This window comes from Helianthus annuus, chromosome 16, assembly GCF_002127325.2.
Source record: "Helianthus annuus cultivar XRQ/B chromosome 16, HanXRQr2.0-SUNRISE, whole genome shotgun sequence".
In the NCBI taxonomy this organism is placed as follows: Eukaryota; Viridiplantae; Streptophyta; class Magnoliopsida; order Asterales; family Asteraceae; genus Helianthus; species Helianthus annuus.
In genome coordinates, this window is record NC_035448.2 from 32683876 (window position 1) to 32703701 (window position 19826).

At 35.4% G+C, this 19826-nt stretch overlaps 2 protein-coding genes and 1 long non-coding RNA gene across 3 annotated transcripts; 1 reads left to right on the forward strand and 2 right to left on the reverse strand.

The window, feature by feature from the left end:
- Window positions 1-3605: 3605 nt before the first annotated feature.
- On the reverse strand, window positions 3606-4663 carry LOC110919265. Its single transcript, XM_022163537.1, has 2 exons — window positions 4460-4663; window positions 3606-4373 (listed from the first exon to the last, which is right to left on the reverse strand). The coding sequence occupies exons 1-2, from the start codon at window positions 4661-4663 to the stop codon at window positions 3606-3608; spliced, it is 972 nt and encodes a 323-aa protein (XP_022019229.1).
- Window positions 4664-7242: 2579 nt separating this feature from the next.
- On the reverse strand, window positions 7243-12851 carry LOC110915661 (GDSL esterase/lipase At2g04570). Its single transcript, XM_022160392.2, has 3 exons — window positions 12400-12851; window positions 8365-8860; window positions 7243-7660 (listed from the first exon to the last, which is right to left on the reverse strand). Exons 1-3 carry the CDS (start codon window positions 12751-12753, stop codon window positions 7467-7469), a joined length of 1044 nt encoding a protein of 347 aa, XP_022016084.1. The 5' UTR covers window positions 12754-12851; the 3' UTR covers window positions 7243-7466.
- Window positions 12852-14370: 1519 nt separating this feature from the next.
- On the forward strand, window positions 14371-16194 carry LOC110915481. The gene is made up of 3 exons (XR_002578998.2): window positions 14371-14508; window positions 15021-15087; window positions 15993-16194. It is a non-coding gene; the product is annotated as an uncharacterized LOC110915481 (long non-coding RNA).
- Window positions 16195-19826: the final 3632 nt, after the last annotated feature.

Below are 19826 nucleotides of genomic sequence, written 5' to 3' on the forward strand. Positions count from 1 at the left end.
AGTGATTTTTACAGTGTACTTAAAAGGTTTAAGTCTTTACCAATCATATTATTCGTTTTGCTTTTGGTTCACTATGATATCAAATGTTTTATAGGAATTAGTACTCAAGCTAACCAGTGGCGGACCTAGGAATTTTTCCATGGGGGTGCGGAATATTTTTAAAAATTTTAGGCCCAAGGTATATAAATAAAAAATCGGTTCGTATCGGGTCGGTTCGAGTCGAGTCGAGTCGAGTCGGGCCATGTAAAACAAAAGAACTAAATTTATATAATCATCAAAAACACGTCAAACCTTGTTACAAACATAATTAAAACGTCGTCCTACGGGTTTTCATTTTTTGAAATCTATCCAAAACATCATCTAAACCTACTTTCTTAAGCAACTCTTTCTCTATATAACATATACAACCTTCACTTAAATTCTCATCGCCAATCCGATTACGCAAGTATCCACATCAACGAATCCGGAAGACGTATCAACTTTCCTCTTGAGAAATCGCGCCATAATGTCGCTGCTCATTGTTCCTATCGGCTATCACAAACAAATTGATCTATAAGTTCATGGCTCCATAACATATTACATAATGTATCAACTATTCAAGCCCTAAATATCATAATATAAATCACCCTAAAAATCATCTAAACAACATATACACTATAAAAAAAGCCAAACGTTCTTCACAAAAAAACCAACATACTGTGGTATGCGGCTATAAAAAAGGCAAAATATCATCACTAACAAAATATAACCTACCATAACATAATGAAAACAAAACGAAGCACATGTCTACTATGGTTAGTATGCGGCTATAATAGGTTGCTGGAGGTGGATAATATCAACCAAAAATCAACCAAAAATCATCAAAAATAACAAAGAAACTTACCCGTGTTTGATCGGCGGTGGTATGGTGGCTGCTGAGTGTTCACTGTTGTAGCTGTTGATGTTCTGATCGCTGGCGTGCAATGACGATAAAGAGAGCAGGATAGAATATGTAAAGGTTTTGGGCATGTTTATTTTATTTTAGTTTGAAATATTGTTGATTTGTTGAGTTTGTTTATTGGGCTAAGACTTAATAGTGGGCTAGTTAAATGTATTGGGTATTTGGGTTTAGATATTTAGGTATTAAAAGTTATATAATTTAGGTAGTATTTTTTATAAAATAAGAGTTTACTAAAGAATATTTTTAAAATATAAGTTGATAACACTTTTTACCTAAGGGGTGCGGACGAAAAATTCCAAAGGGTGCGGACAGAAAATTCCATGGGGTGCGGATGAAAAATTCCAAGGGGTGCGGACGGGTTTTTCAACGGAACTTAGCACTAATTTTTTTTTTCCCGGGGGTGCGCCCGCCCACCTTGGGCTGGGCTTAGGTCCGCCCTTGAAGCTAACAGAGATGTATATGCTTCGCGTGTTCAAAGCCGGCTCAAAATATTGTAGGTATAAAGCGGATCGAAAATTTGAGGCTCTTTTCATAAAAAAAAATAATAAAAGAAAAAAATCGTTTTAGATCCTATTATTCATATATCATCTCTGTGTATACATAATTATAGATCAAAATCTCAATATCAATATTCTTAAATCCAAGATCATCTACATATAATATATTTTTTTTTTAGAATTTAAGGCCCTATGAAAGTGGTGGCCCAAATCGCTTGCTTTATTTCACTTCCTCTTAAGCCGGCCTGCGCATATGGCAAAACACGACACGTAACTTCAATGTAAAAAAATCTAGTACGTGCTTTTTTAGACCTATTTTAACCAACAAAAAGAATATTTGAGATAGCTCAAGAGCAGAAAAATGTCAAACTTCCTTTGAACACTTGGTTTCTTTTATTTATTTATTTATTTATATATATTTTTTTTTTGAACGGATGAACACTAGGTCGGTCATATGCTCATAAATGTTTTGTACTATTGTCCTACTTAGTTGTCTGAATTTCTCCCTCTTCGTCACGAAAAATATTGTTAACTATTATCTTTGACCTTTTCTTTCTTATTTCTCCCTCTTCGTCATGAAAAATATTGTTAAATGTTAACTATTATCTTTGACCTTTTCTATTATCTAAGATACGAATTCGTAGAGACGAAGAATTAAGGTTAAGGACTTCTAAAGGATAGTGTAGTAAGGTCTTAGGTGTATATTAGGGACGTATGTTTTTCTTATTCTTTAAGTGACTTTTCTGGTGATTGCCTTCTTGTGTTTATGCCCAAATGTTGTATACTATTATACATGATTGACATTATATTGTGTCATTCTGATCACTTTCTTAGTATGTGAGACTGTTTGTTTCTATATTCTTTGACTTGGTATGTTTGTATGATGTTTGTTTTGGAGCCGAGGGTCTCTCTGGAAGCAGCCTCTCTATCCCTAGGGATAGAGGCAAGGTCTGTCTACATCCCACCCTCCCCAGACCCTATAAGTAGCTTTGCTATTTGTGGGATTTTACTAGGTATGGTTGTTGTTGATATCGAGATGCTGGCGTTAAGAGTGGTAGCGATCAAGTTTTACATAGGTTGATAAAAAAGTTGTGATGGGTTGGTTAAAAGAACCACTATAATAAGTCGATTGAAGAAGAAAAATACATATATACAATGTTATATACATTGTTATAAAATAAGGTCTCTGAGACCGAATACTTTCTGAGTAATCGCTACACGGTATGCTGTCGAGACCACTTTCTTGAACTCCACCTAATTACTCGAAATTGATCGAACGCGGTCAACCTCGGTCAAAATCGGATCTGGTAAGTCAACTAGGGCTGAGTTTGACTTAAAAAAAATAAAACATAATTTGTATGTTTAAGATATTAAAGAATACATATCAATTTTTGAAATACTTTACTATTTGAACATGTATCTTTTTATTTATATTGATATCACGTATTTTGTTAGAAATATTAATAAACTAATGATATTTGAAATATATACAATTTCCCAAAAACTAACTTCTTTAAAATTCAATATGTCTGAGTACTCTCCGTCTAGGCCGAGTACTCTCAACTCCTCAATCGGCCGACTAGGGGACGCCTAGCGACTTTTACAAACATGCTTATATAATAGGTTGACTGACTTAAAGAAAAGTATAATTTATTAGTGAAAAACAACGAAACAACACGGATAACGAAACAACACGGATTTGATACATACTTTTGAAACTACACTATTTTAATAATAAATTTTCCAATAACAGTTTTGAAAAAAAAATCGAGTAAGAAAGTACTTGAATATTATAACTGTATATATTAATATATTATATCTCTTAGATACAGTTAAGGATGTTTGCGGTTTCGTTTTCGAGGTTTCGTTGATATCTTACCATGCTAATCGACTTATGTGGAGAATGGAAGCAACTAGGTTTGAAATGTTTTGGTATTTTAAGTGTGATTAGTTTTTTAGGTTTGGAATTTTCAAAACAAACAAAACAAAATGGGGTTGGCTTATGTTTTGAGAATGTAAAAAATTGGGTCTAGCACATTTTGATTTGCTTAATTTTTTTTTTTTTAACGGCCGACAAAATTTTATTCATTGTAGCAAGAAGCTACCCACCAAATATACAACGTTGACGCCAATAATACATCAATCGACACCAAAACAATACTATTACATTATCTCAAAATGCCTAAATTAAAACGACTCCAATCCTCCCACGTTAGTGCCGCCACTTTTGCTCTACTTTTAACCCATAGATACGCCACCGATTTAATCTCGTCCAGATTCCTTGTCGCGCTTGGATTAATTTGTCTAAAAACGGCATCATTTCTTGATTTCCACATACTCCAAAAAGTCACCAAAACTATAGCATGTATTACTTTCCTTATCTTTCTTGAACCCGAACTTGATTCATGTACAGTAAGTATATCATTAATCCCAAACGCAATGATCGGTGGGATCCCACACCAAACCGCCAGGTTCTGCCATATTGTTTGCACGAATTGGCAAGAAACAAATATATGTTCACATGTCTTTTCATAATCTCCACAGAAGACGCACGTATTATTCTGAACCGGTATGCTTCGCCTAGCCAGAGCACACTTTGTCGGCAGTCTCTCCATCTCCGCTCTCCAAGCTACGATTCCGACCTTTTTTGGAACCCAGTTGTTCCATTCAAAAACCCGTTTGGGATTGATCCGGTTTACTGTGCTAAGTAATTTTTTAATACTCGAGACAGAAAATTTACCATCTGGCTCATGCCTCCATTTCCATACATCATTACCGGCTGAAACGGCGAAACCTTGAAGCATAACTGATAACATCTGCAGCTGGTTTTCAGCATCTGAACCGAGGACAGGCCGAGCCCAGGCCCAGCTGAATGAAGGCCCATGACTACCGAGAACACAGCGATCCGCAACAGAGCATTTTTTGACCGATTCCTCCTTAAAAGCGCAGGGAATTTAACATAAAGTGGCATCTGATCTAACCATCGGTCCAACCAGAAATAAACATCCTTTCCGCTACATACCTCTGCTGTAATGTCTTGATACAGATCAATGCTTGCATCCAGTAGTGACTGCCGTACACTATAGATACTTTTCCATGGACCCGCCACCGAAATCTTGACTGGGATATCATTCCACGCCCTCGACCTGTGATGAATTGCCCATATAGTACGACGCCACAGCCCTTCTTTTTCTGTTTTGAACCGCCACCACCACTTTGCCAACATGGCTAGGTTAGCATCCCTAAGCGAGCCAAACCCCAACCCCCCATATTCAACCGGAGCGATTGTTTTATCCCACGCAAGTACGCAACCCAGTTCATTCTCGCCTTTTCTTCCGACCCTCCCCAAAAGAAGACCCTTCTAATCCTGTCCAAAGCATCCAAAACTTTAATCGGCGCTATCTATGGTTAGTTTATTTTGTTATTTTCATACATATTTTTTCAGAAATTACACCATTTGTACCTATTTTTACAAATTATTTCATCACCATACCAGTACCTATAGTTGTAGAATTAATTACATGGTTAGTACTTGTGATGTACCAATGGTGAAATCATTTTGTAAAAGTTGATACCAATTGTGCAATTTCCAAAAAATAGACATGAAAATGACAAAATAGGTAAACCACATGTACCATCCATATAATTAATTCTTTTAGTTATGGCTAATAATACGTTTGTGAGAAATATTAGAGAAATTTAACAATAAATTTGTATGGTCCGGTCTGATTTTATACGGTTAGTTTTTTGTATAAATCGTAAACCAAACTATTCACTACAGTTTGTAATCATTAAAACTGACCGACCCAAAGTTAAGTGAATAAACCTACCACGAAACCAAACCGATGACCGTTTTGGACGATTTTAACGTTTGAAACCAAACATTGAACGAATCTAACTACAATAAATACATTTTTTAAAATATATATAATTTTTCGAAAACTAACTTCTTTAAAATTCAATCTAACTACAATAAATACATTTTTTAAACCACTGGGTGTTAGCCCAGTGGCCACCGACACCCATACAAACCTTGGGGATGCGGGTTCGATCCCTGACCACATATCGAATCCGTTGTCAACTCGGCTGGGGAATTCACCGCCAGGGCGCTTGGTCGGGTAGCAACCTGGGGAGGGGAATCCCTCCCGCGGTCGGGGTACCGTGCAATTACCCTTTTTTTTTCAATAAATACATTTTTTTTGTCTTTTAGTGCATTTTCAATTACACTCATTTACTCTTAAAATTCACCTATTGCTTAATTTGTGGAACTTAATCCCGCTTTTCGTGCATTTTTCATTTACACCGCTTAGTTTTAAAATCTACATGTTGCTCATCTGTGTAACTTAGACAAAAGATCAAATACAAATAACTTTAACGTACAAAACGTACGAACTGAAAGCTTTGCTGAAAAAACGCGGTGACATTTTCGTAATTATTAGTAATTATCAAAATTACTCTACAAATGATCCTGTAGAGTAATTTTGATCTTTGTAGAATAATTTTGTAAAATGTTCTTGTAGGGTAATTTTGATCTTGTAGAGTAATTATCAAAATTACTCTACAAGTGTATCAAAATTACTTCGCATCAAAATTACTTTTACAAGTGAATCAAAATTACCCTGCAAGTTTATCAAACAACATACAATTCAAAATTACTCTACAAATGATCCTGTAGAGTAATTTTGTAAAATGATCGTGTAGAGTAATTTTGATCTTTGTAGAGTAAAATGATCATGTAGAGTAATTTTGATATTTGTAGAGTAGTTTTGTAAAATGAACCTGTTGAGTAATTTTGATATTGTAGAGTAATTTTGTAAATTTTTTTTAGCATTTAGTTATGTGGTTTAGCTTTATAGTTTAGTTTTTAACATTTAGTTTTTTTTTTTGGGGGGGGGGGGAGGGTTTGGTGAGGTCTTTTTTTTATCAAAATTACTCTACACGATCATTTGTAGAGTAATTGATAGTTATCCTACAAGCAAATATTTACAAAAATGCCACCGCGGTTTTTTGTCTTTTTCATGTTATTCGTACGTTTATTACGTTAAAGTTATTTGTACGTAAACTTTACTCTCCACTTCCACTTTGATAGAAATAAACACCAGGTGCATATAGACCAAAAGACGATCGACTATGACTCCTCATATGACAATGTATGGTTGCACTCTCCTACTGATATGATTTCATTATGTGGACAAAGTGTAAGGAGCGATCGGTTCTTGAGAGGTCGACATCATACAATTTAATGTTTATAGTAAAGACGTCATTTAAAAAACTTGCATGTATCATCAGAATTGTCAATTTCGATATATTATCAACTCACTTTAGGTTGTATCATCTCTCACGGGTTATAGCCGACAAATTGGTTCAACATACATTTGAACTTGTTTTTTCTTAGACCATGTGTAGTGGTAATCCCTACCTTTAGGCATTTTACGCCATGTGGCAGCACAGTCAACAATAGGGCATTATGTTTGTAATAAAATTAAATAAAAAACCATCAAAAATCTTATTAGATAAACAAAAGGAAGATGAAGGGTGATTGGCCAAAAGCAAGGAAGCAAGGCGTGGAAAAAAGCACGCCAAAAGCAATTTGGCTAAAAAAACGCCCCCAGGGGTGGCAAAATGGCGTTGTGAGGTGAAAAACGCCCAAAAAACCCCACTACGGATGGTCTTATATAACTACTAACTAACTTACTATTATAATAATATTTTTTTCATTATTTAACTCGTTAATTGTCTATTAAACTAGACCAAATACATGAAAAAAAAAAAAACAAAAAAAACGAACAATTACATTCACGATAATTTCTAAATAAAAACATATTCTTTTTATTATTAATATTACCGACACATAAACAAAACTGAAAGGAAACATTTCACTTAGAATTCTAAATTAACAAGATAGATTCTCTTTGTACATCATACATAATAACACCATAAACATAACAAAACCCTTCGTAATAATATAGCACATGACCCATAGTATTCATATTTATCTTACTTTCTTCTATTTATATAATCCAAAGCTACTACAGTAGTGTAGATAGGACGGTTTTGAACAAATGGTCGGAGATTATACGGTTGGTTTTTTCAGTAGGGTGGAAAGAATCCCAGAAAACATATGTGTTGGCATTCGAGCAGGTGAACGGATTGTATTGGTCGCACATATATCCCATCTCGAATAGTCCTGTTGCGCAACATGCCACTGACGCTGAGGCAAACCCTGTTCAACAACAATATATATTTTGTTAATTGTTATATTGTTTAGTTTTCTGTGACTTTTTGAAATAAAGGCTTATGTTTTACTGTAAAAAGTCCTATATCAACCTTTTAGTTATTTAAGTACCACATGACATAAATCTATAGAAAAACAACCACGAGAATTATACCATAAACACCTAATTTAGTTATTTAAGTAATAAAAGGATAATCATTACGAGTTCAAATCATAATAATCAAATTTTAATACCAAAAGGTTGTCCGTCGTAAATGGGTTTAAAATTCTTTCGAAAAAGTATTCCCATTTTGTTTAGGGGTGTAAATTCACACCATTATATCCATAAATGTGTCAATTAATGTTATTTTACTCTAACAAGGTAAATAAGTAATTAAATTATGTCAAAAGCAACTCAAGTCAATTAAAACCCTATAAATATTTACTTATTTTATCCCAAGTTTACTTCGACCGCAGTGGCGGATCTAAAAAATAACTATAGGGGCAAGGTTTTAAAAAATAAGAGTAACGAAATCGAAAAAACGTTAAATTTTCAAAAAAGTTACACTACCGCCGGAGCGTCAAAGGGTAAGGTGTATCCGTCTCTGTTTGATCGGTTACCCAACCTATATTATCAACTTATTTTGTTCTTTTATGATTTATTTGTAATTCAAATAAGCTAGAGGAACTATTAAGAGAGAGGCAAACATTACCAAAAGAGGAAGGTTTTTGGACAATTTGTTCGAAAATAGGATACGGGTTAGAAAAGACGATTTTGCTCCCCGGAAGCTCGCTATTCAATCGTTCGACTAAACCACTCAACTTCCCGTTAAACGCCATGGCCACCTTGTTATAGTTAGTGTTGCACGTACCTCCATTTCCATTCATAAAACTCGTGGTTCTCTCCAATGGCAAACAACCCATTGGAGGAAGACCACCGAGTGAAACTTTTCTTGCACCAACACCGTAGAGCTCCTTGATAAACGACTCGGCAATGGTGACTAGATAATCTTGATATTGGTTGATGTTGTATTGAGATCTCCTGTTGGGAAGTGTATAATAGTTCTCAAGGAAGTCATTGGTGCCCATGCTTGTAAGGTAGACTGCTTCTGATATAATGGTGTTGGCTTTTTGGTCACCCAAATAGTCTCTTAGTTTCTTCTGGTATTCCTTATAGTACTCCACTTCCTTCCATAGAGGTATCACTGACTGCATTTGAAAGATATTATCAATTTTATTATTAACAACATAATCTATTTATGTATATTTTAGAAATCTAATGAAACTAGAATTTAAATTCCATTTTGTAAGAGAAGGTAATATTGTATTTTTAAAGTTTTTTTAATCAAAATTTCATATTAAGCAAAGAAATACCTAAAATTTTAAAAGTAATCAAATATATCTACGTACACATACACACACATGCATATATATGCTTATTATTGTTTGAATTTTTATCATCGGTTTGATTTTTTAATTTGTTTGGTTAATAAAAAATTTTCGATTTGAAATTCATATTTTATTCTTTGTGTTTGGTTGACAAATAAATTAAAAGTGAACCTAATATTGAACCTAATATTGATCCTCTTAAATTCCTCTATGTAAAGAATTCAACATTCCTTTCAAATTATGAAATAATTCAACCAAAGAAATTGTAATATCCTACCACTCACCACCATCATATATACAACCCCACCGCTTCCCCTACCACCACCACTCTTGTTGACATCCGCTAGCCCCGCCACCGTCACTATACACCACCGTTGATGTCATCAACACCACTCCTCACGTCACCCACCGTCATGACCACTTTAATAAACATGTGTTCGCATTGATTTGCTAACATGTGTAGTTGAATTGTCGTGTTGGGCTAACATATTTAATCCGTTTAACATAAAAACAAAAAATAATTTATAAGTACAACTTATATATGACTAGTTTAATTCAATTTTTTACAACCATTTACAAAATGCCAACCCATTTAGGGTTGACGGAGTCCACCCCTGAAGCACCTTTGGGAAAGAAGAAGTCGTCCAATCAAATTGCTCCATGTGGACTTGAGCTCACGAAATAGATAAAAGCAATCGCGGGAAGTCATTGGGGATGTGACCATGCGGGAGGAGATGCAGGGAAAATGGGGGGGGGGGTGCAGGAACACTGGCCCTTCCACATGGCGAGTTACAGGTGGTACAGAAGGAGTCCCCCGAATCCAGCCCCCCTCCTTACCAATTGATTAAAATTATTTACAACCCGTCAACTTGTTAGATGAATGGTAAATGGGTTATACGAACTTTGTTTGGGCTACATGATTTTGAATGCATCCAATTAACCCATTTACTACTTTATTACAAACTATTCACAACCCGTCAACATGTTTGACTTGTTAAATGACATGGTATATGGGTTACAATATAGGCCGTGTTTCCGTTACATGATTTTGAGTGCGTCTATTTATCATGTTTGCAACTTTGTATGGCTTGTTAGATGAAACGTTATATATGTTACACATGTTGATCGTATTCAGGTTATACGGTTTTGATAGCATTCAAGTTAGAGTCTATGCTTTAACATGAAAATATATACAATTTAATCCGCTAACTAAACACAATAGTGGAAAAAAGGTGTAAGTTAATTGTTCTAAAAGATAAATATATGAAGAAAAAAAAAACGAATTAATCAATTAAAGGTGCTATTATTTGTTTTGAACGGCTAATATTATTAAAGGTGTTACGTGTGTCTACTTTTTCATACATTTATTATGATTTATGTTTGAACAACCCTGAACTTGTATTTATAGTTATAAATGAATCAAATAAATGATATAACGTTCTCTTAGTGATCAATGCGTTAACTGTTCTTTCTCGTTTTTTTTTTTTTTTTTTTTTTTTTTTTTTTTTTTTTTGAAAGGAGAATTTCATTAACAAACACCGCCACCCTCAAAACGAGGGGCCCGGCCACAAAACTGTTCTTTCTCGTATTTATCATTATTGAAAATTAATATTTAATACTACCTCTTATTTAGTATTAAATGCATATATATTGATTAAAGGGGATTTTACTTAGACTATGGGGTGTGGAGGAGGGTAGTTCTCAAAGGATGATCCGTTACGTAGGTGTCCACGTAAGCGGGTGTGAAGGATGAGCCTAAAGAGGATGTGCCTCAATATATGTGTGTGTGGTATAAAGAAGAAAGAGGCCCGACACCGACATCTAGGAGGAGACGGAGAGGACAAGGATGACCCGGGGGGAGGGGGCGGTGTGCATCCCCGTCGTCGCACCAGGCCGCACCGGGGCCGTCCCCCACATCGAGTAGTCTTAGCAATATTAAGGTGTTAGATAAGACTTTATCTTTTCATGTAGTGAAGGTTCAAATCCCACTAGTGATAAAAATTAAGCCGCTTAAAAAAAGGCATATATTTTGAATGAAACTTTTGATATAAACATCCACTAAAAGTAACTATGGTTCAAATTTTGTCAAAGTATATTAGATTACGATAGTTATTTTTAGAATATTTATATGATAGTGTTCATGTTAAATAAGAGAGTTCGAACGGATCTAATGGGCCTAATCGATTTGAATAACAGACCGGGGAATTTCCTATGGAATAGAATGGCAACATCAAAAGCAAATTACTTTAGTTGGAGAGCGGTTGAAGGTAAAATACCGGCCGCGGAAGAACTGATCAAGAGGGGCATGTACTCGATATTGGCACTTTGCAAGGTATGCGGTAGAGCAATTGAGTCGGCTAATCACGTGTTAATTCAATGTCCATATGCGGATCTGATTTGGTCATACATATGGCTTTGGTTAAAAACACCAGCCAAGTCAAAATCGGAATCGGTGGAGACGAGGCTATTAGACATGACCGGTTTTTCAAAAAAAGAAGGCCAAAGTAATAAACGCAGTTTACTTGATAAGTATATGGGCTATCTGGAAGAATAGGAACAACAAGACTTTTAACAATAAAATGACGGACCCATTGAAGTTGATAGAAGAAATCAGGGAAGAATCGTTTGAATGCTTGAAGAGAAGATCAAGGTACAGGAACATAAACTTGGAAGAGTGGTGTGCGTTTTCATTCCTGGATAGCTAGAAAGGTCTAAAATTATTCGATTTTTACTTGATGAATGTTGTATTTTGATTTTATTTTCTGGATGTATCCTTGATGTATCTTCTATGTCTATTAGCGCCTTGCTTGTAGGCATTTGGGTGAATAAAAGTTCGGTCTTTATTGTTAAAAAAAATCTACATTTATAGTAATGCAACACACAAACAAGTTGCACGTATCCACAATGTCTTGTTGAAATGTACAACCACACAACGTTTTAAGAAATTAAATTATGTCTTGAACAAAACTTTTGCTTATATATATAAAAAGTAAAAAATGTGAACTTTATACATCCGAGGTCATTAAGTAAATACATGAAATATTACTAAATATATACAATGCACTTTCCATGCTTACAAAGAAATATATAAATTTATAACTTACAATGTTGCATGGTATATTAATTTCAAAACGAACATGATTTTGTCCACCAAACAAATTACTTGGCACGTTACATATGTTTTATGATTTTTTGAACACTTTTTAGTATATACATTTTTTAAACACTTTATATTTTTATTCTAGAAATAACATTATGCTATAAACAATGTCTATAAACACATGAATCTTGCTTTTGCTTCAACCATCCGTACAAGATCTAACATATCTTTTAAATGAGGAGTAATTTGAGAAACTTACAAGCACATCAGAAGTAGTATTATCGTAACCAGTACCGGCAGAGGCAAAGCAAACGCCGGTAGCAAAATCTGAAATGTTGTACGCTGGGTCCAAGTAAGCTGGCACGTACGGTCTCAGACCAAACGACTCCGATATAAAATCAGGCGGGACACGTCCGTTTGAGAATCGTCCGGTGGGCTTTCCGCCGAAAAAATCACGACCGTAGGGCCGAAAATTGCTCTTCAAAACCGTTTGGATTTGGTTGTTGTTCCCGGCATCCACAGAGGAGTCACCGAACACTATCACTGCCGGGACCGTGGCCCGGATAGTGTAGATTTGCATGAACAACATTGCAAAAACAATGAAAACCCCCATCTTTAGGTTTTTGAATGAAAATTGCTTTGAGAAGAGTGAGAGCAGAAATGAACATAAATATAGAGAAAGAAGATTGGAGTTGAGGAGCAATGAGTTTGTTGTGGATAATAAATGACACAAATGATATTTATTGTAGTTTTTAGATGGCAGTTAATGGCCAATGGGGGGTTTTGTATAGAATTTAAAATATAGTTGTCTTATGTAGGTACACGTGGAATTTAGTTTCATGGGTTTCTAGAAGCATTTCATGATCACCGAACAAATTCACGGTTTTATAAAGGTAAAAATAACTGATCTTCAAGCAGCTAAACCGAAGTGTTCAAGATATTTTAGGGGAGATTCAATCGAAAGGTTTTGAGTGGATTAAAAATAGATCTTTTTGTAAATATATTAGATGAGAGAAATGATGTAGATATCCTTTGTATATGTTGTAATTTGTTGTCCTTTACTCGTTTGGGTCGGGGGTTTGTTTTTGTTTGACCTTTTACCCTTTTGGGTCGGATGTGTGTTTTAATGAAGTTTTTTCTAAAAAAATTTAGAATAAACATATTCATTTTCCGTTTGAGTCAAATATATTTATCTAAACGAGTCAGAATAAGGTCGTTTTTACAAGTTCATGGGCTGATTCATTTATTTTTATTACTCTTTTTAAAATGTACTATAATTCAAAAAGATCAAACCTTAAAGGGGGAGAGAGAGTACCGATTTCTTTGATACAAACACAATTGTTATATAAATATGCAATTGTACTCTAATTTGGTATGTTGGAGTGGTAATATGTAAAAGAAAAATACAAATACGTGTTAGACGGGTCGTGTTTGTTTTAACTGTTAACTCACGAATATGTAAATCGTGTTTGAATTTATACATTTGGCTCTATTTTCAAGTTAATGAGTTCTTCGACCCACCAAACCGTGAACTTGACCCGTTTAACGCACATACTCTCAAGGATGATGATGAAGCCGGACAAATTTCGCAAGCCACTAGTCGGAAGTCAACGTTTGAGCCCAAGAAGGGAGACGCGACCTATTGTCTTGAGTCGCAACTTGCTTCGAGTCAAGGTTCTCCGTGTGTGTCACTACTGAGAACAAGCGACATGAGACTATAAGTCAAGCAAGACACAACTGATGACAAAGAAAGGCGTGAGTCGCAATTGGGGTTCTTAATTCGCTGCTGAAGATGGAGCGCGGCTAGGGGTAAGTCAAAGCTCAGATTCGGCTGGTGCCAAGTCGAAGCTGCGTTGCAGCTGGTGATATTGAGTTAAAGCTAGGATGCGACTGGAGCAGGGTCAGACGCTGGGATGCAGTTGGAAGTTGTTGAGCCGAAGGGTACGTGTCAACTTTGTACAATTAACTAAGTATTTGAGTAGGAGCCTGTAACACCCCGAAAATATAAATTAATTATTATAAATACAATATTGATAAATAAACAAAATGAATTAACTAGGAACAGAATAACCTAGTTAGAGGAAAAGCCTTGTAGTGACATGCTACTAAGTTAAAGCACCTAAGATAAAAACCTAATAATAGATGGGGGACTAAAGGTGTTAAGTTTGAAACTTAACTTATTAAAAACAAAATAAAAACACCAAACACACACATTAAGTGTGTGTCTGGATCGAATAGAATACAGGGGGCGACCAAGAACCCTCATCAAACCCTAGTTCTTACAAATCATTCAAATTGAAGGATTAAATCAGTTCCAAAGCGAAATCAGAGCCTAGTTTAGTGATCTCCTCATCAAAAGGATCATAAGGTATGCAAATTTTACGAGAAATCTTTACTTAAATTTCTGGATGAATTTAGAGAATTCGAAATTTGTTGTTGCATGAATGTTATATGGATGGAATAGGAATAATATAGTGTCTAGGAGTGAACCCTAGACAATTATATGTTGAAATCATGCTTAATTCTAGTAAATTCCATAATAACCATTGAAGGTGATAAGTGGGTTTTGTAGGAGCATGTTAAACACTAGAATTTGATTGTTTTTCAAGTATAATTTGAATTCTAGGAAGTAAATTCAGATGTTGATAATATGAAAATTGATATGAACATGCTTAGTTGATGATAATATTGGCTAAATAACAAGCCATGGACTTGATTATAAATTTTGAGAAATTATGCCCTTAAGGTGTTTGTAAAAATGCCTCAAAGAAGGCTTAAAAACTGAAATTTGAGCTAAAACGTATAATTGTAAAGTTTCGGCAAACTATGCGATATATGTTAAGAAAAGAGTTCTAAACATGTTGTGGTTGAACTCTATAGGAAAGGAAACCGGAGCGTCTAGTGGACAAGCCAGTGGCGACGCGCGTTTAAAAGGTGTGCTTTGAAGGTACGTAACTACGATATTTGTTACGTTATGCTCGATTATGTATTTTCGTTAGTAGACTTTAAAATTAGCACAATATATGAAATTAGTATTTAGTTGAAGTGACGAAGATCACTAGATAAATAAACGGGTCAAATATTGGTTAGAAATAGTTTGGCTTGACATTAAAGTGAGTATTTTCACTCGTCAACCAAACGGGTCAAAACTATGTCCTTATATCGATTCTTGCGCGTAAAGATTTGAAAGCCTCATATTGCGCTGGTGCTAGATAGCAATTTTAGGAATGAATGGTTATACTAAGTTAAGGTTATGAATCCGTGTTATCGGGTCGAATGGTAGAAACTAGTTGCAAGAATTGCATAAAGTGGCAATGCTTGAATTTATAGAAAACAAGCATGAAATTCGAATACGAGCGTAGAGCCATGTAATGGTACGGATACGCCAAGAATTTCAAGCCCGGGGAATGGGTAAATAAGATTTGAATGCCAAAGAATAAATTGGAGAACAATTTGCACACATAGTTAATGGGTCGAATAATCGAAACAAGGATTTTGTGGGCCATTCGTTCATAATCCGGGTTTCATTAAGTGAAATTTATATGGTTAGATCCGTAATTTTAATACGGACATATAGGAAAAAGAATCGGCTAAAACGAATATGTAAATAAAAAGTTATGAGGAATTAAGCGAAAAAAAATATAAGGAGGCTGAGCTGGGCGAACCGTAGGCCACGGTCCTGAACCGTGGCTCACAGTCTGGCAGTTCTGTTTTGAGCTGGGCGAACCGTAGGCCACGGTTCTGAACCGTGGCTTACAGTTTGGCAGTTCTTTTTTTTATTTAAGCAATAGAACTCCTTTTTACTTAATATTAAGATGTCAAAACTAACGATTAATGTGGTTTTGACCATAGGTGATGTTCGTTTGTTGTGGATGTTGATCAAGCAAGGGAACCAAGAACCGAACACAAGTTTTGAATGCTTCCGCGCTAATCTAATCTAGTTAAAACATGTTGTTTTGTAAACTCTTTTGAATGTTGAACATTTTAATCTAGTTAGTCGACTATGTTTAAATACTATAACGACGTACATCTTAGTTATTAACTAAGTTTTTGTTGGTCATGTATTTCGAATTTAAAAAGTTCGTATTTTATGGTTATAAAATGAAATTATAAGACGAGTGTTACAGAGCGCAAGTTAGATTAGTATATAATTTATTTATTGTTTATCTCCTAATGTTTAAGTATTTGAGTCGATTTCAATATACTTGTTTAGCAAGATAGGGATGTAGTATAAATACCCATGTTGGGGTCAAGGATTGGTGTACCATTAACGTAGTCAGTTCTCTTGAAGTTCTTATTAATAAAAAGAGTCACACAAAGCTGTGCAACAACTTGAGTTCGAGATACAAGTTTGGAGTTAGATTCCACTGTTTTTGCTTTAACACCACAATTGCGAGACTATATAGATCGAACAAGCATGTTCTGATTCAACTTGCTTTGAGTACCTATGTGTTGAGTTCGAGATAAATGGAGAGGGGAGTTGATCTTCATTTTTTCATTTGTATGCCTACGGTGTGGGAAGACAAGTAGTTAATCATAGTAGTTTGACACAAGATTGAAACAAGAATGTGGTGTATAGTATTAAGGTGAAATATGAAGGAGTTTAAAAAAAAAAATTAAGGTAGTGCATCTAATATCATCAATGTGTTGTGTCATTTGGTATATAGTGATACAATATGTGTCATTTTTACTATCTAAAAATAATAATCAACTTTTATAAAATTTAATTTAGATCACTTAAACTTGTATCATAAACAATTTTTGAAACACCTTTTTTTGAACGGGAAAGTACTTTTATTCATCAGCACAAAACTTTACAGGTGGATATTACCAGTGAGGTGTTAGCAACATATAGCCATTCCCTTTGATAATCACCCAAGTTTGAACATACAAAACACAAATACTTTAAATTACAGATTAGAGACTAAAATTCACCCAAATCTCCCAATCTGTGAGCGCATCCTTTGATCTATGTTTGATCCATGTGAACGCCAAGGACTGTAGTTCCCTGAAAATTCCGGCAACCGCTATTCTCTTCCCAGCAAAAATGGCGTCATTCTGAGCTTTCCAAATCACCCAACATGTCAACACAATTGTTTACACCAGTTTTTTCTTGTACTCCGACAAATTCGAACTTTTATGAATCTTAAGTAGGTCTCTGAAATCATAGGCGTAAATCGGAGGGATATTACACTAAGCACTAACCTTTTGCCAAACAATCGCAGTAGTGTAGCACAAGGCAAAAAGATGATTTGCGTCTTCATCGGTCTCCCCACACAAACGACATGTGGCCGGTCCATGTAGCATATTTCTTTTTTTTTTGAAACCTTTGAGTGTAGCCAGGTGGCATTGTTCAGCTCTCCAAGCAAACACGTTCACTTTTTTTGGTACCCATTTAATCCATTGGTACGGAAAGAAAGGAACATGTTTCCCAAGCAGCTCTCTGCATGATGCAATCGAGAATTCCCCCTATATTCAAAGTCCATTCCCATTTATCTCATCTGCTCAGTGATAGAAGCCTATTCTTCACTTGTTGAATCTTGGCCTATTCCTCTTGTTCCCTCGCACTGCTTACTTCCCTTTTCCAGTCCCATCCCCTTACCCACATCTGAACTGTAGCACTTTTTTGGTTTTCAAGATTGAATAGAGCTGGAAAGCTATCCTTGAGTGGACAATCTCCAATCCACTAATCAATCCAAAACCTTACATCCTCACCATCCCCAACTTTCCCTTTGATCAGTGTGTTAGTAGTCACACTTCGTTCCAATAATTCTTTTCCCATTTTATTTATTCCATTCCATGCTCCCTGTACACCTTCTTTGATTGGTAGGAAGGTCCATGAGTCTTCTTGGTAATGTATTGCTTCGATAAGCTTTCTCCATAGGCTATTTTTCTCATTTGTATACCTCCACCATCATTTTAGCAGCAAACTTGTATTCATGTCTTTTAGTACACCTAACCCAAGACCACCCTTATCAATTGGACCCGTTACCCATTCCCAACACACCCAACTAGCTTTTGCCTTTTCATCATTCCCCCCCTCCCCCCCCCCAAAAAAAAAAAAAACATCTTCATAAGGCTTCTAATTCATTCAAAATTCCTTTAGGGGCTTTGAAAAAGTCAGAAGCCTTTCTTTATTCGACTTTAACTTGTTTTCTTTAAACTTATGATATTGATTCAAAGTCTTTTGAGCTTGGATCACTAATCATTAACAAATCCACATACATTTTCTATTGTTGTTTTCTTATTGACTAATACATGAAGAAATGATTGATAGACAAGATAAGCTGTATATATAAATTCACAATCATCTTTAAATAAAAATGACATTTTTATAATTTGTTTTTATTTATATTTCACATTTAGTTCTGATACGAGATACCAAAAAACAAAGGGACCTCGTAAAATATAAAGATTTCATGATAGCCGAAGACAAATGATTTTAATGCTTCAAGAATTATTTGAGCAAATTAAATAGAAATATGTTAGTCGTCGTCATCATCTTGATATCGACAGTTCAAGTCTCACGATGAATATATATATATATATATATATATATAGAGAGAGAGAGAGAGAGAGAGAGTAAATTACAAGTTTTGTCCTCTATGTTTGTCCCAATTTTCAGGCGCTGTCCTTTACCTTTAAAATTGACGAGTTTTGTCTTTAACGTTTCAAAATCCTGCACGCTATGTCCTTTAGCACAAACCCTGTTAGATTTTTCTGCTAAAGTTGGTCAGGTGCCTTGCACATGAGGGTATTTTTGTCAGTTTACTTACCCAAGAACTACTGAGTAAATCACTTAATATAAAGGACTAATGTGCAAAAACCATTTATATATAAAAAACCGATGGAGACCAAATATTCAGAAACAAAGGGACTAAAATATGACTGTCACCACCATGTGCCGCCACCATACCATATGCTGCCACCACCACCATCGCCTTCATGTACACCACCATATTCTGCCACCACCGCCATCTTCACCACCGCCTTCATGTACACCGCCGTCTTCACCACCGCCATCTTCACCACCGCCTTCATGTACACCCAATGTTGCAGAAATCGGCCTAGGCGGCCGATTAATCGGAGCCTAGGCGCTAATCGGTGACTAATCGCCTAAATTTATCCAAGTCGGTCAAAGTCGGTAAAAATCGGTAAAAGTTGGACAAAATCGGTAAAAGTCGATCAAAATCGGGCTAATCGGACCCATGTTTTTTGACCCAATAAACCCAATTTTTGAAACCTGGGCCATGGTTTAAAGCCAAAATTTTTGTTATAAACCTATTTTAACATTTAAGTTTAGGTATTTTAACATTTAACCCCCTTTATCTTTTACTAGTTTACATATGGTTCCTAAACTTTTAAATTTATTAATAAAAAGTATAAAGTTATCTCCTAAACTTGTAAATTTATTAATAAAAAGTATAAAGTTATCTATAAGAAATAAAAATTTGTAAAATTATACTTAAAATGTCCAATCCGATTAATCCCGATTAATCCCTAGGCGGTACCTCACCGCCCGACTAGCGCCTAGCGCCTTCTACAACATTGTGTACACCGACGTCTTCACCACCGCCTTCATGACGGGGATTCGAAAGTGAGGAGGTACAGGTCTAGGGTTTTGAGATTGGGGGATTTGGTAGATGATGAGGATGATGAGGTGTTGTTAGGGTTTGGATTGAGGCA